We start from the raw sequence: 15,992 nt of genomic DNA, 5'->3' as shown, positions 1-15,992 counted from the left end.
ACAATTACATCTGAGCAAGCCTGCTGCTCCGGCACGGCTGCTTCCCTGAGCAGCTGCTGAGCCGCTGCGATGTGCGTGTGCGGGATGTATGTGTGCGGATATGGGCGTGGGTATTTTTAAGTGCCAGACGAGTGTGTGGGGGTGGGTGGGGGAAGCTGGTAAGAACAGGGAAGATGAGTGTAGGTCTGTGATGTTTCCTGCAAAATTTAATTTCTTATGAAAGAGTTGGTACATGTAAAATGAGTTCTATAAAGCTTGGTAATTATTTCTTTCTGCTTTTTTTTCTGAGAAATGAGCTTTCCACGAAAATCCAGTTACTGGTTCAATTAAAATAAACACACTTGAAAACTGACAGAAACTGGAAATTTAGCTCAGTGAGGACGGCTGTATCTAGCAGCCAGGTAGGGAATACAGAAGCCCTTGCCCGCCTCCCAGCTGGGAGAGACCCTCTCCCAAACCCCAGAAAAACTCAAGGCTGAGTCACTAGGAGGCTGATCTCACCTTTATTGCCCTCCTTTGTGGGACATGGCTGATCTCATCCACCAGCCTGGGAACACTGGGGGAGCAGGAACCCCACCACAGAGCAACTAGGGGCTTACAGAGACGGAAGAGAGTGAAGGCATGCAAGGCTCTGGGAATGGAAGATGAAAATGGCGCCTGAAAGAAGTTGCATCCATTCATCAAAGGCTAACAAAGGCCTGCGCTAGGTTTTAAGGATTCACAGACAGTACTGGGACTCTGTTTGTCGGGGTGAGGGTAGGAGCAGACAGATAAGCTAACAGCGATAGTGTCATTGGCTAAGCAGGGTCCCAGCAGAATAAATATTGTGCAAATGGGACGTGCAGAAAGGAGGGGTGCTTTCTGCTGGGAAGGAATCTGGGAGAGCTTCGCAGAGGTCATATCTGAATGGGGCCTTGGAGAATGAGGGAGGGAAAGACATCTGAGACAGAGAAAACCATGTGCAAAGTCCAGGAGGCTGTGGGGGAAGAGCATTTCAGTAGGGCTGGCTGACCTGGAGGCCATCTGAAGGCTGGTGGGGGGTGGAGCTAGAAAGGCAGGTTGGGAAGGGCCTCGAGGCTATGCACATAGTTACGTTTTTTTCCTGGGGGCAGTAGGGAGACAACGATATTTTCTCCTGGGAGAGGGCAGTGACGGAGGGGAACCCCCTGCAGGAAGTGGTCCGGGCAGGCGGGTGGGGGCTGGAGTGTGGGTGGGAGCTTGGGGCACCAGTGAGGAGCCTGATGCCGCAGTGTGTGCATAAGGAGAGATGGATGTCAGGCCAGGATGGACAGAGGGGTGAGAGAAGCGGACATCAGATTGGCCGGTCCTGGCGCCGGACAGATCATGGCCGGAAGGGGAGAGGAAGGGAGTTAGAGTGGACTCTGTTTCTGAATCCATGTAACTGGGACCTGGAAGTGCCCTTCACTGAAGCTGGGGACATGCAGGAGCGGGCAGGGCAGATGCGGAGCTCAGGACTGGCATAAAGAGCCCCGGATGGAGACAGCAGCAGAGAGGACCAGGAGGGGATTAGAGAGGGTCTTTTACAGAAGATGCAAGGTCAGCTTTAGAGGTCAGAGAGGGGCAGTGTGGGCCTGGTGGCTTCCAGGTGTTAGACCCACCCACCTTCCCCTTACCTTCTCCCCTTTTGTCCCGGGACGGCCAGAGGCTCCGTCAAGTCCAGGCTGTCCCTTGGGGCCCTGGAGAACATCAGTGACAATCAGCCCACAACATCCTTGATCAGAATCAAATACAAAGGCTTCCTACATCAGGAGGCCAGGGTTGGGAGGACCCAGCAAGTGAGGCTGGTGCTCCAGGGCCTGTGCCTGGTCTATGGTGGAATGCCTGTCCTGGCCAGCAGAGGCTGAGCACCTATGGACGAGGGTCCAGTTTCTGCTTCGGTGGAGGAATCAGGGGCAGGGTGGGACTAGATGGTCTCTGAGGGGCTCCTATCCCAGGCCCAGCACTGACGTCCTATGATTCCAGGATTCCATGTGAGTCTGCGTTTCCTACACTAACTAAATAAAGCAGCACAACACTGTCTGTGTAGGATGATGTTTTTCTTAGCTGCTGCTTTGTATGAGTCTTAGCAGTGACTTGCTGAGGATTTTTGTTTACAAACATTAGCTGGCTGCTTGCTCCCCGCTGCCCGCTCCCCACTCCCCACTCCCCGCGGTGAGCTTAGACAGCACTGGGGTGTGGGGTCTGGGGTCTGCATGCCCCTCCCTGGCTGAAGGAAGACCTGTGGCCACAGGGAGGGGAGATGACTTCAGCAGCTCACCCGGGGCCCAGGTTCACCGGCAGCTCCGTTCTTCCCAGGAGATCCAGGGGGTCCCATGAAAACATCAGTTCCCGGTTTTCCTGGATTCCCAGGTAAGCCAGGTGGGCCCGGGGGGCCCGGGGGACCCTAAAAAGCAGACAGTCTGTTAAGAAACATCAGAGGAGGGGATAAATATATACTGAGCATATATGTTCTATCCATTCTCTCCATTCCTTACAACCTCCCTATGAGAAGAGACTGGTGTTCCCACTCAGCAGTGAGGAAACTGAGGCTCAGTGAGATGATACAGCTTGCTGAAAGGTCACACACACAGCTACACAGCTAATTAGGAGAAGAGCTGGGATTTGAAGCCAGGTCTTTCTCTGCCCATTTTATCATGTTTTCTCCTCAGGTGGATGCACACAATAAAAACCCAATTCACTGGAATCCTCCGAGATGCTCTGTTAACTCACTTTTCCGATTAATCAAGAGGTCAGTCAAACACTGCCTGTTGTGCTAACTCTTGTTGTTAAAAAGCCTCCTGCAATGTGCTAGTCTCTTTAGCCTCTGTCTGGGTCGGCCGATCCCATCAGCCTGGAAGACCCGGTAGCGAATCCTAAACCCTTCCCACCCGGTCAGGGCGAGTGGGCAGAGGGCAGCCGAGTGGAGCCATCTGTGTGGGGGTTCAGCACAGGTACTCCAAGGAAGAGACGGAGCTGAGGTTGAGGGCAGGGACAATGGTGTCAACTGTGGCTGTTGAAGGGAGGTGCTCCCTGGGGGGCAACTTAGGGACAGACCAGTGGGGCCCAGCCTTGGGCAGGAGGCCAGAGAAGCAGGAAACCCCGGAGGGAGAGAGGAGTGGAGAGGAGGGAGGGGGTGGCCGCTGGGTTGGGAGGAGTTCAAGAACAGTCTGGAAGCCAAAGTGAGAAATGCTGCCCTGAGGAAAGGCCAGAAGGTCTCTGTAATGTACAGGGCGGGGTGGGGGCAGAGCCAGTCTGTGGAGGTGAAGGCCATGGACACACATGCTGGCGAAGGCTGCCAGGGAAAGGAGGCAAGTGGGGAGGTGGGGGTTCTGAACGGAAACTTAGGCTCATACTCACTTAACAAAACTATCGACGTGGAGAAATATATACAAAGATATACCATATAATGAACTCCCAGGAGCCCACCGCCAGCCTCAACAATTACTGATGGTGGGCAATCTGTTCCGTCCGGTGTCTGCCCTCGCTTCCCTCCCTCCCTCCCTCCCTCCTTCCCTCCCTCCCTCCCTCCCTCCCTCCCTCCATTGTGAAGGCCACCAGGCACCAGGCCGTGTCACCCCTCATACTCACTCTTAACAGCTCCTCACTGTGCCCCAGGTCACCAGAGCCAGAGCCGATTTCCGAGCCCCAGCCCAGGCCAGAGCCCTCCTCCTCCGCTCCCACCTGCAGAGAAAAAAAATTCTCACAACTTGGTTTCCGCTGCCACTCCCCAAGGACAGCCATGTCACCGACAGTCTCCCCACAGTCTGCAGCTCTGCTAACTTCTGCGTCCGCCTTTCTTTCCAGCCCTTTCTCCCACTCTGCAGCTACCCTCCTCCCTCGCCACCTCCCAGCCCAATCCTGAGACACCTCTGGATGCCCAGTGCCAGCCTGAGCTCTGGCACCAAGAAGGCATTCAGCACATACCTGTTGAATGCCATCAGTTCCTCCAAAGAACAAAATAAAATCCCCTAAACACCCTTCTAGTATCTACCTAACCTCTAGCTGCTGCTATGTCACCTGCACCCAGCAGATAATAGGTTCTATTTGCCAAACGACCTTAGAAACAGAATGACCTCATGAGTACAGCAAATGTGAGATTTGCTGTTCAACTTCTGGATCATGTCTGAAAAGGGTGGTTATGGACAGTGCAGAAAACCAAAGTAGAAAGTCCAGACCCTAAAACTCATCTCTACTTAACTCCTGGGAGCTGTGACCTTGAGCAAATGCTTAACCCCCTCTGAGCCTCATTTGCATAATAACTCTATATAACTAATTTGTTGAGCATATACTACATGCCAGGTAAAGTTTTCCATGTATTAACTTACTGCATCCTCACAACAATTCAAGATGTAGGTACTATGATGCCCATTTTATTCATGAGCAAAGTGTGTGTGTGTGTGTGTGTGTGTGTGTGTGTGTGTGAGAGAGAGAGAGAGAGAGAGAGAGAGAGAGAGAGAGAGAGAGAGAGAGGAAATTTGCTACAGTTTTGTTGCACAACCAGGCTTGGATGCCTCTCTCACTCACTGCCTTGGTAACTCTGAGATTTAAAATTATCCTAAAGACTTTCCAGAGTGGGTGCTCTCTTGATTGTCCTTATTGTGCTTTTAAACCATTTGCTCAGGAATCAGGGCATCCATTTCCATGCATCGCAGATTCCTGCACTCAAGGGTGATCTATCTTCACTAGTAATATGTCAGGATGAAGTATTGCGTGTTTGTGTCTCCTTTTCTCCTTTCTCTCTCTCACCCTCACAAGTACCCAACCCACATTCCCCACCCCCACTCCCCCACCTCCACCCCCACCCACACACACATACTTCTCTTCTTAGAACTTTTTAAAATCCCACTGGAAAAATCATAAGGGGATGGTGGAAACAACCCTCATGGTTCTACCACTTTGAGGCAACAACTGCTAACATTTAGGGAGAGTATTTCCTTCCAGGGTTTTTACATGTGTCTATTTTTAAATAGTTAAGACCACACAATATGCTCAAGTTTATAACCAGCATTTTTCCACTTAACATTGTGTGGTATTTTCCCCTATCATAAAGTACCCTGAATAAATATAATTTTAATAGCTGCATGTTCTGTTATTTGAATATATTTTAATTCAACTAACCCATTAGCTAGTTAAACCATGTCCGATTTTTTTTCTACTATGGACAACACATTAAAATCCTTGTAACGTATCAAATGCTCCTTTACGATGGATTCTTAGAAGTTTCTAGGTCAACAATATGCGGTTTTATGGTTGCTAATATGTGCTGACAAACAATTTCCCAGAAGTAATAAACCCAGCAGCACTCCCACCAGCACAGCTGACCTCACCACGCCCTCACCACGTGCCAACTTCTCAAAGCAGAAAACAAGGAGGGCCTAAGGACAACTGACCCAGTTTCTTCAACATCTCAATGGCTAAGAGAAGAAGGGGGGAGACAGCCACAGATAAAAAGCGACTTAAGAGACACGGCAACCGAGCGTCACATGTAGACCTTGTGTGGATCCAGATTCAAACAGACATCAGTAAGAAGATGTTTTTAAACTCCGGTATTAGATAACAGGAAAGAGCCATTGTGAAATGGATAATGACATCATGGGTAAGAAAAACAGAAAAGGTCCAGATCAACCTGCTGGCAATACACATGAACATGTTTATGAGTTAAATGAGACGGTGTTTGGGATTTGTTTTCATATACTCCAGCCTCCTCTCCGCTCTGCTCTGAAAGGGGGGGGTAGGAGGTGGAACGCATGAAGCACAGTTGGTACAATGACTTGACCTCCCAGCCACCCTCTTTCCCAGGCAGAAAATGAGGCCCATAGAAAAGAAAGGATGTGCATGAGGTTACACAGGTGCAGCCAGAAACTCGTGTTGGAAGGGACGTGATCCCCTCCCCATGCACACATCTTTGATGCTTCCATTCCCTCTGCAGCCCTGCCCCAGGCTCCGTCTTTGAGGCTCCCCACTTCCAATGTGGGGACCTCCTGACATTTGAGATGGGCCTTTGCCTCTTTGGTGAGCTCTGCCTGTCGGAAAGCTCTCATGTCAACGTAAGGGACGCGTGGGACACGAAGCCAGGTGCCCTAGATTTTTACCTCTTGCTTTTTCCTCTACAAACTCCCGCTTCCTTGTGTGTTCCCCGGGCTGGAGGCCCCTCGAGATCCCAAATCGGGCAGTTTGCAAACCAGAAGGAAAACGCACCTCTGAGAAAGCCAGGGCCAGGCTCCTCCCAGGATGTCAGCCTTTCCTTCTCTCCTCTGTAAATCTCCCCGCCTCTACACCACTTACCGAAGTGACCGGAGGGACCGTGGTTGCAGGGGTCACCGTGGGTATGGGCAGTGGGGGCCCTTCGGGGGGAGCGCTGCCCGACTCCTCCACCTCAGCCCTGGACAGGGGCTCCTCCGTTGTGGCTGCTACCAGGTCTTCATCACTAGGGCCCTGGAAGCAAAACCCACAAAAGGAATCAATGTGATGTAATGTGCACGCTGCTGCCTGCCTGTGAGTTTTGGTGACTGTCATTTCTATGCACTAGCCCAATTTCAAAACGCTTTCTTACCCACCACTCTCATTCTCCCTGACACAGTCACAGAAGCTCGTACTCCCCTTCTGAAAGATATATTTCCTCTAAACCCTCGTGCTCAGTGACGGGGCAGCCACTGCCCCTCCTCCCAGCAACCCCTTCCTGCTTTGGCCATTCGCCCTGAGAAGGTTCTTCCTGGACAAGCTATGAGGTAGCAGGCTCTAGACAAATATCTGCTCCCCTGACCCCTCTGCCATGGAAGGAGCTGTAGTTAGTGGCGCCCCGCCCCACCCCGCCCCCTTTGGCGCTCTGACAAGCTGAATGGGCATTTGCGGCTGGGAAGGAGGCAGCTGCTCCTGGCTCAGGATGCTCACCTCTCTGCCTCCTGTGAGCCACAGAGAATGGGGGAGGCACTTACAAACGTGACCGCCTGCTCAGGGGCTGCTGTGGGTGTGCCAGGAGGGGAGCCACCGGTGGGAGCCTTGCTGGCCTCCTCTTCCTCTTCCTCGTCCTCGCAGGTGCTGAGGGGCATTTCTGCAGCAGCTGCTGTAGTTGTCAAACTCCCTTCACTGACTGGACCCTGAAACAAAATTGGCGCGAGGGACCTGCCACTTCGTCCTCGCCTCTGGAGGGTGTGCGTGACCGCAGGGAGTAAACGGCCAGGCTATCAGATATTGGCCTGGCCACAACGCCCCTTCCCTGGCTCATCTAAGACCTCTCAGACGGTCCCTTCCATCTCCCAGGGTCCCCTCCAGCACACCGAGCCTGCACATCTTCACTCACTGGACAGCTGCCACCTCCACAGCCCTGCTGGGTAAGTTCTAGCTTCTACCGAGTCAAGACTTGGCAGAACTGGGACCTGGTGCCTAGTTGTCTCACCTTGTGATAAGGGCTTTGCCTTTAAAGAAGTGGGGGGATGAGGGATGAGGGTTGAGAGATGAAGGAGAAGGAGAAGGAAAAGAAGGTGATGGTGATCCTTTGGTTCATCAAAATCGACCATGTAACTGCCCAGTGGTGTGCAGAGCTGTCAGCTGGCGAGGACGTAGCCTCCCCACTGTAGAGTTCCACCGGCTGACATTAGGCCAGAGGTGAAAGGTGGGGAGCAAATGTGTGGAATGATTCCAAAGGCCAGTGCTGTGGGTGTGTGATGGCCTGACATCTCCCGCTAATAACTCACTCAGCAAATATGCATTAAGTACCCGCTATGTGCAGGGATGAAGACAGATTGATGAACAAGATGTATATAATCCCTGCCTCTTGCAGCCTGGGAGAAGCCAGAAATGAACTAGTCACCAAGTTTATTGTTCATTACAGTTATGACGAGACCTTACGAGGAGAAGTGCGGGTACCATGAATGTGTCTGGGAGGCTTCACAAATCTGGGCGGGCATCTCCCAGACAAAGTGGTGCTGAAGCTGAACTCTGATGGCTAAGCAGGAACTAAGGAGGGGAGGGGGGAGGAAAAGGTTCTGGGCAGAGAGGAGATGGTATGGGAAGATTCTGAGGCAAGAAGGGGGACGTGGAAGAGCTATAAGGTCAGCAAGGCTGAGAGGCCGAGAGCTGGGAAGGGAGGGGCCCAAGATCTTGTCTGTGAGGCTGGCCAGGCCAGACCCTGCTGGCCTTGTAGGCCAGGTGGGGTGGCAGTGTCTGCAGGACGGCTGCCCCCACCAGGGGGAATCAGAGAGGCTGATGGGGTTGGCCAGGCTGGAGCCTCAGCCATTGCCTGGGAGGGGGCTGGGGGGCTCAGTCCAGGGCAAGGTCCTGGCACTGGAGAAGGGTTAAAGGGGGGGGGGGGTCCACCTTGTGTTGAGGTAAAAAAATCAATAAGACTTTGTGGTTGATGGGATGTGGGAGGGAAGAAAGAGGGAAGAGGATCTGGATTAGGATTGGATATGATGCTCCCATTCATGTGAGCTGGGAACGCAGGAGGAGCAGAAATGAGTTCGGGTTTAAGTCTGCTGAGCTTGAAGAACTTGTAGGATACTCATTCTAGGGACATTACAGGGACAGGCTTGCCAAGCGTCCTGATGTTAGGAGCTGGGAACAGAGTCCCCATGACCCCCAAGGAAAGGGTTGAGAAGTCCTGGCTATGCTCTTGGACCCCGTGGGGCCTGCTTGCACCCCAACTCTCCACCACCCTCTGACAGCCTGTATGCATGCTCAGAAACAGGCCATGGCTGAGCCCTGTCACCTCTCCTACTCAGGGCCCAGCACACCTCCTGCCTGGACCTGACCCCTGCTGGTGGAGGCAGTGACCCTGTACCAGCCCTGGGACTCACCCCCATGCCCTTGACTCACCCCCCTAGCTGGCTCTCCAAGGATCTGCAGGGTCTTCACTACACACCCCCTCAGGAGGGAGTATCTGGTCAGGAAGGTGCCCCCAACCCATTCAGGCTCCTCTGGATTTGCTGCACAGAATGAAGACTGGCCCTTCGAGAGGGCAACGTCTGCTCCCAGCCATGACTTCAACTTTCCAGCACCTTACCGGACTGACCCCTTCCTCAGGCTCCTGCGTGGACATGAAGAGGGCCGGTTCCCCGGTGGGCACTGTGCTGGCCTCTGCTTCCCTGTCAGTGCCGGTGGGCATCTCGGCCTCCTCCACTGATATCGCTGCCGAGCCATCTTCAGTGTCTAGACTCTGAACAGAAGACATCACGGGGACCAGCTCAGTGATCCACAGCCCTAGGACTGGAGGGAGCAGACAGCCAGGACCCCTCCTGCACCTGTGTCCTGTGGCTTCAAAGCATTTGCACATCCCAGACCTCGCCTTATACCACTGCCCTGACTGGGGCACCCACACAGAAACCTTGACCTGCACGCCACCCAAGGTGTGAGCACCCTGGCCAGTATGGTGCCTGTGTGTTCATCCCACTCCTTCCTGCCAACCTCAATGGCTGGCACTCATCAGCTGCCATCTACCTTCCACTACTCCGGAGAGTGAAGCTTCCACTGAGGGCCCAAATCATGGAGCTGGGACAAAACCCAGTCCCGGATGCACAGCTTTCTAGGGGGAGGGGCTATGTGGCCTCACTGACCACTTGCTCTCCTCACTCTCCTAGCCCAGTGCCTCTGCCTTCCATTCCTCATTGCCCGCCCCAAGGTCCCTCTGACAGACCCAGCTCATGCCCTGCTCTCCCATCCTTTACTCAGTGGGAATCCTGGCAGGATCTCACATTGTTAACCAAACCCAGGGCGAGCCAACACCACCCTCTCCTGGAAGGAGACACAGCCAGCGAACCACCCTCTACCTCCAGGCTTGCTTCCCCCATGCTTTCTCCATTCAGGGCCAGGCGAACTTTCTAAAACCTACTCTGACTACATCACCTCCTTCTTTACTACCCTCAGCAACTTCCCATTTCTGCTGAACACGCCCAGGCTCATTCTCATGGCTTCCGCAGACTCGGAGGCCCCTTCAGCCACGTTTCCCTGCCTTTCCTCACTCACGCCTGGCCCAGCAGGTCTTGGTATGCTCGTGCTGATGCCTCCAGGCCAGTGGTTCTCAACCTTGGCTGCACATTAGAATCACCTGGGAATCTTTTTAAAATCCCGATTTCTGGGCCTCACCCTCCAGAAATTCTGTTTCTTTGGTACTAATGTTGTGGTCCCAACCCCATAACAAAGAGGCAGAATTTCCGGAGGATGAGGCCCAGAAATCGGGATTTTAAAAAGATTCCCAGGTGATTCTAATGTGCAGCCAAGGTTGAGAACCACTGCTCCAGGCCTTTGCTCCTGCTGGTGCACCTCCCGGAACACCTGCCCACTCCCATCTGCCAGCTAGGCCACTTCTAAGCATCCCCTTGGTCTCACTTTCAGCATCCTGTCCCCAGGAAGGCTTCGAGTCTGGGTTCTGGCCTCTTTGGGGTGCTGCCAGAGCCCCATGTGCTTCTCCTATTGCACCTCTTACCCTCTGTCCCTATGAAGCAATCTACCCTATTTACCTGGTGCCCAGCACCGCGCAGCACCCACCATCTGCTGAATGAGTCAACAGATGACTCAGCCTCCAAATCACTCAAACTTGGTCCCACAGGCTGTAATCCACTTTCTGACAGCGACTGCTTCCACTGAGATGCCCACCATCCCCCAGAAAGAGGTGAAGTGGAGCATGCACTCCAAGCTACTTACTGGAGTCTCCCCTTCCCCAGGGTTCTGGGTGGACATGGAGAGGGCTGGGCCCCTGGTGGGCACACTGCCCCCCTCGGCTTCCCCTGCAGTGCTGACGGCCACTTCGGCGTCCCAGGCAGTGTTGACGGTCACATCGGCTTCTCTGGCTGCTACTGTCGTTGCCGAATCTTCTTCAGTGTGTGGACTCTGAAACAAAGACATCACGAGGGACCACGTCAGTGGGCCCACAGCTCTGATCAACGTGCCTGTGGCTGGAGAGAACAGAATGTCCGTACCTCTCTATCAACCTGCATTTCTGTAGCCTCTTTCCCTCTGAGAACTTCCTTATCTGGACCTCACCCCAGCCCTACGATAGTCCCAGAAGCACAGCATCCCAGAAGAGACTGCACAGCACCTGTCTGCAGGCACCAGTGGCTGCGAGACCACTGCCTCCTGAGCCAGCCTGCTCCTGCTCCGACACCTCTATCTGGACGCATCCGCCTCCCTGCGACCTTCCCGCGTGCCCATCCAGAAGCCATAGGAACAAGAGGACAGTCTTTGCCCATGACAGTGCTTCACGACCTGCAGGCAGCAATTCCATCATCTTCTCAGCCTTGACACCTGCTTCCTCTCTTTCTGTGACTTACTTTCCTCTGGATTCACACCCTTCCCTGAAGGTTACACAGCAGAGCAGGAAATGGAAGGAGAGCAGCTTTGACTGCCGGTGCTACCAAACTGACTATGTTTGACCTCAGTTTCCCAAGGTGGTGGCTGTTTTTAATTGGGGGTTGTTTTGTTTTGTTTGCAAACGTGTAGTTCTTTTGGATACTGAAAGCTTATCAAGGTTAGATAGACTTCCTTGTTGCAGGATTTCTCAGGGCCTGTAAGGAAGAAATAAGTGGAGCATTTCCTACACTTATTTGACAGAAGAACCTTCTTTTCGTATAACATATCATGTCCTTGCAGAATTATTGTCCAACACACACACACACACACACACACACACGCGCGCGCGCGCACACACACACACGCACACACACACACGAGAGAAGATGAAGCTACGGATTTTACTAGTAAAATGAGACTCTTTCTGACACAACTTCCGCTAAAGTCCCACAGGGCTTTATAATTAAGTACAACTAACTAATTAACTGTACAAGTTAAGTACAGTTCCACCGTCATCGTATGCCTTCCACATGCTAACAGAAGGAGCCAGGCCACTTATGTGGGATGTGCTGAGAGACCATGAGGTGAAATCAGTTCCACCGGCATTAGCCTCTCCCCCTGCCTCCGGGCTATATAAGAAAATGAAAATACCCCATACTGGGAGAGTGAGAATTCCTTTGGAGAGAATTTTAAATGGCTTCCCCCCTCCCTTCTGCTCACTACAAACCATTTGGTGAGCTGGATACGGATTCCATGGAATTTGGGAGACAAAGGGACCGCATTTTTTATACTACACTGAACTGGGCTTTGAAAATAGGCTGTCATCAGACGTGACTCGGAGAGTATGAGCATTTTCATCCCAGGACAGCGAAAAGGATGAGCGGACTCTGTGGGCCATTGTGAGAAAAATACATGTGCTTAACTTTGGTATCCAACTGTGTCCAGCATCTTAAAAATTGGCTTTGCGGGTCTAAAAGCCAATTACCCAACCACAGAGTGGACTCACATGTAGCTAATCTGATTCTGGCTCAAAGAACGGAAGAGGCTGTGCATCTTCCCAATCGGGTGGGAGGGAGGCAGGTGCCAGGGTGAGGACCCAGCACTCATTGCCAGGCAGGTGTGAGGACCAGCTGCGTCTCGCCCTGGTGCATCCCTGGAGAGCTTCTGGAGCCCTGGGACTCCTGCTGCCCCTGTCCTAGCAGGAGGGAGGCAGTCTCTACCATATTCAACTAAAACCCTTGTGGCCCCCTGGAGTGCCCAATACAAGTCACCTTCAAGTCTAAAATAAGCAAACATATTTACCACTGACATAGCAAATGAAATTCACTATTCACTCACCTCTTCAGTGACATGAAGGAAGGCCCCATCCCCGGAGCCAGGGTCTGTAACGGGGACCCCGTTCATAGCATCGACCTCCTCCAGAGTGTCATTCAGGATGTCACCAGACCCTGGGGAAGCAGGCGTTCTGTAATTAATAACTGCACTTTGTGGCCTTGAAAAAGAAGAGCTCCCTCTTCACCGACTGACTTGAAAAGATGCCCAGGATACAGGATTAAGAGAAAATAAGAAAAAATCCAAGGCAGTATTACATGTGCCCGAGGCTTGCGATCGGCCTGCATTTTCTGCCCTTTTTCAGAGGGGTAACCATTTCAGACCGAAGTTACAGCCAATGTTGGAGCACTGAGCTTTAGGTACAAGGTCAAAAATCAGCCCACACGCCCACAGTGGGGGCTGGCTGAGCAGACAGAAAGCAGCATTACTGATACATGTGGTTTCTGCCACAGTTTCTGCCACAACTGCAGGGCTGGAACCAAGCTTTGGCAAGTCGTTAGCCTGTGCCTCAGGTTCCTCATCTGTAAACTGGGGATAATTCCCATCTCGTTATGTGCTACAAGGATTAAATACATTAAAACAAGGAAAGCATCAAGGACAGCACCTGGCATAGAGTTAGCAATGGATAAATGTTCCCTCATTGTCAGTGTGGTTCTATATTTGTAAAGGGAAAACAATTACATATGAGTATTCATGTTTTATCAACATCATATAATTAATATAGTCACTATAGAATACATATAATATATGGATATATATGGATATGTGTGTATATAGATAAACAACACACGCTTGGCTAAACCTCAGTATTTAATATCTGTTTCCTCCTGAAGAAACTACTATTTTTTTGGTTCATGCAACTCTTCATTGATTAAACTGTTACCACAAGTACATATTTCTTTTGCAATTTAAAAAACACATGGAGTCCTAAAGCAAAGAAAAAGAAATTATATAACATGAATACATGTGTGTTACATACAGGCTGGACCCGGGGCTAAGCATGTCTCATGCCTTTCCTCACTTAATCTTCCCACTAGCCTATCTCAACTACCTACAAGGACCTTCCCACCACTTCGAAGCTGATGGGCAGAGTCAGGACAGAACCCCACATTCTCAGTCTCCCCACTATCAATGCACTCCGTGTGTGTCCTGCTCTGACCCACATGTCAGCACCTTATTTATCAACCCCACCTGCAGAGGAGAAACAGGACCCACAGAGAGGGAGTGGCTGGAAGAAGCCCGTGAAGCCAGGTCGATCTGTCCTGTGCCCAGACATTTCCACACATGCTGTATGCATGCATGCCCCATAGTATGAACAGTGTGTATGTGTGTGGAGGGGAGGGGGCAGGTAGGTGCTGCATCATTCAAGGCATTATTTGCACACACACATCCTGTAACTCTCATGCATCCTTCCAGCTGCTACCACCAGGGGGTACTGTGCAAGCAGCTAGCCAGACCCCAGGCCTCAGAGTCCCCACCTCTTGGAGGATGGAGGTGAGGGTAGTGTGTGCCCTGGGGCAAGATGGTGCCAGGGAAACTTGAATAAAACTATTGGGTGGCTTCCCCTAGCCTGGGACCGGGCTCTCTGGGTTCAGGCCCATTTCCTTCACCAGCTGAACATTCTAACCAACAAGAACGGGAACGTCTCAGCCAGTCCCGTTGCCTTTGTTTGGCCTTTTGTTTGCCAGAGAAGGCGTCTGGCTGATCACAGGGAACAGGCAAGTTGTGCTTGGATCTGGGTCCCTGTCTGGATTTGAATCCCACCTCCTTTGAACCCACCCCTCAGTCTAGGACAGGCCCTCACCCCAGGGCCCCACAGCCTCTGCCCCCCCCCCCTTGCCTGTCCTCAGAAATCCCAATTCCACCCAGGAGAACAGCATTGCAGTCCATGCACCACTTCCACATCCTCTCATTACAGAAGATTGTGGACAGACAGTTAAAAATCTGAAGCTTGGGGAAGTTAAGCAACTTGCCCAGGCCCGGCAGCCAGTAGGTGGCTGAGAGGGATCTCGTCCAAACTGTCTGCTCCCGGCCGGCCCCACAGGCTTTCCGCAGCAACACCCTGACTCCTTGGCTGTGTTATGACTTTATTAAATTATCAGACAGTTTTTTCTATTCAGGACTGCATACCTTCTCTCACACACAGACTGCCCAAGTTTAGTTATTAAAATAACATTCATTTACTGATGGCAGAAGTAGAAAGAATAGTGATATGTAAGATTGTAAGAGACATGTAAACTACTGAACTACAAACAAAAAAATTAAAACCACCCACAATCCTACCACCCAGAAAATATTACTCATAGCATTTTGTTGTATATTATTCTAGCACACACACATGTACGTACACACACATTGTTTTCTATGGGTAGATGTAAATATAAATAACATATTCAAAGTTAGGGTCATAGCACACATACAGTTTTGAAAGGTGCTTTTCAGTGGAGCACACCTTGAGCATGTCCTTGGGTCATTCAATCTTCTGCATCACCAAGTTCAGGGCTGCATATATGAATGAAATATAATTTGCTCAGCCAGTCTCTACTGTGGGTATCTGGGTTGTTTTTAGGCCTTGAACCTAAATCTCAGTGCTCTGGCGTTGGCTCTCACTTTGGTCCGAAACAGTTATCCCTCTGATAAAGGGCAGAACACACTGGCCGATCTCGGGCCTTGAGCACACGACCAGCTGCTGCCTGGGGATCGTGTCAGAAGTTGGGTTTTTGCCAGTGCTCCTTTGTATCGCTGGGTAGGGACCGGAGTCCTGGATGGGGAGCCAAGAGGCCAGACTGCCCCAGGGCCTGCTGCTGACCTGCTGGGCCTGTCCCTCTCTGGACATCAGTTGGTTTTCCCACATGTGCCACACAGGAGTTTAGATGGCCTGACCCTCTGAGAATCAGGGAGTCTGTGGCCAAGGCTGGGAGGGGTGGGGATTCTGGAGTGAGGCCTGGGCACCGGCTCTGTCCCACCACTCATGAGCTGTGTGACTGTGGGCACATCACTTACCTTTCCGAGCACTGGTTTTTCCATCTGTAAAATACTAGCTAATCACAGCAACTCGGAGATGTGTGGTTGGGCTTGGAGATGACGTATGTAAACACTTGGCCCACAGTAGGTACTTAATAAGCAGCAACAATTGTTACAAGCTTTTCTGTTAAACCCCAAATCCTTCTGGAGGGGTAGTCTGGGGACTGAAAGTTCAGCTATCCAAAAATAAAAGCCATCTCTGCCATTTACAAGCCAAAGAGCCTCAGCTGGGTGACTTGATTTCCCCACCTTGTTTGTCAAAGGCAGAAGGTTAGATGAGGTGCTCTATGTTCTCTGCGTCACCCAGGCTGACGCACAGTCATCACTCAATAGAAAACCACCATAGGCGAAAG

General features: G+C 51.7%; 1 protein-coding gene across 3 annotated transcripts in view; it reads right to left on the bottom strand.

Moving 5' to 3' along the window:
• COL15A1 (collagen type XV alpha 1 chain) overlaps positions 1 to 15,992 on the bottom strand; it is a 98,672-nt gene that overhangs the window by 38,352 nt on the left and 44,328 nt on the right. For all 3 annotated transcript variants that reach the window (XM_059657476.1, XM_059657477.1, XM_059657478.1), the window contains exons 7-14: positions 12,622 to 12,731; positions 10,639 to 10,824; positions 9,002 to 9,154; positions 6,936 to 7,097; positions 6,286 to 6,435; positions 3,589 to 3,681; positions 2,279 to 2,404; positions 1,635 to 1,697 (exon numbers count right to left, since the gene is read on the bottom strand). In XM_059657476.1, the coding sequence (XP_059513459.1) occupies positions 1,635 to 1,697; positions 2,279 to 2,404; positions 3,589 to 3,681; positions 6,286 to 6,435; positions 6,936 to 7,097; positions 9,002 to 9,154; positions 10,639 to 10,824; positions 12,622 to 12,731 (1,043 nt within the window). The remainder of the gene's footprint in view (positions 1 to 1,634; positions 1,698 to 2,278; positions 2,405 to 3,588; positions 3,682 to 6,285; positions 6,436 to 6,935; positions 7,098 to 9,001; positions 9,155 to 10,638; positions 10,825 to 12,621; positions 12,732 to 15,992) is intronic.

This window comes from Myotis daubentonii, chromosome 11, assembly GCF_963259705.1.
Source record: "Myotis daubentonii chromosome 11, mMyoDau2.1, whole genome shotgun sequence".
Taxonomy (NCBI): Eukaryota; Metazoa; Chordata; class Mammalia; order Chiroptera; family Vespertilionidae; genus Myotis; species Myotis daubentonii.
This window is presented reverse-complemented; position numbering and strand designations above follow the sequence as displayed.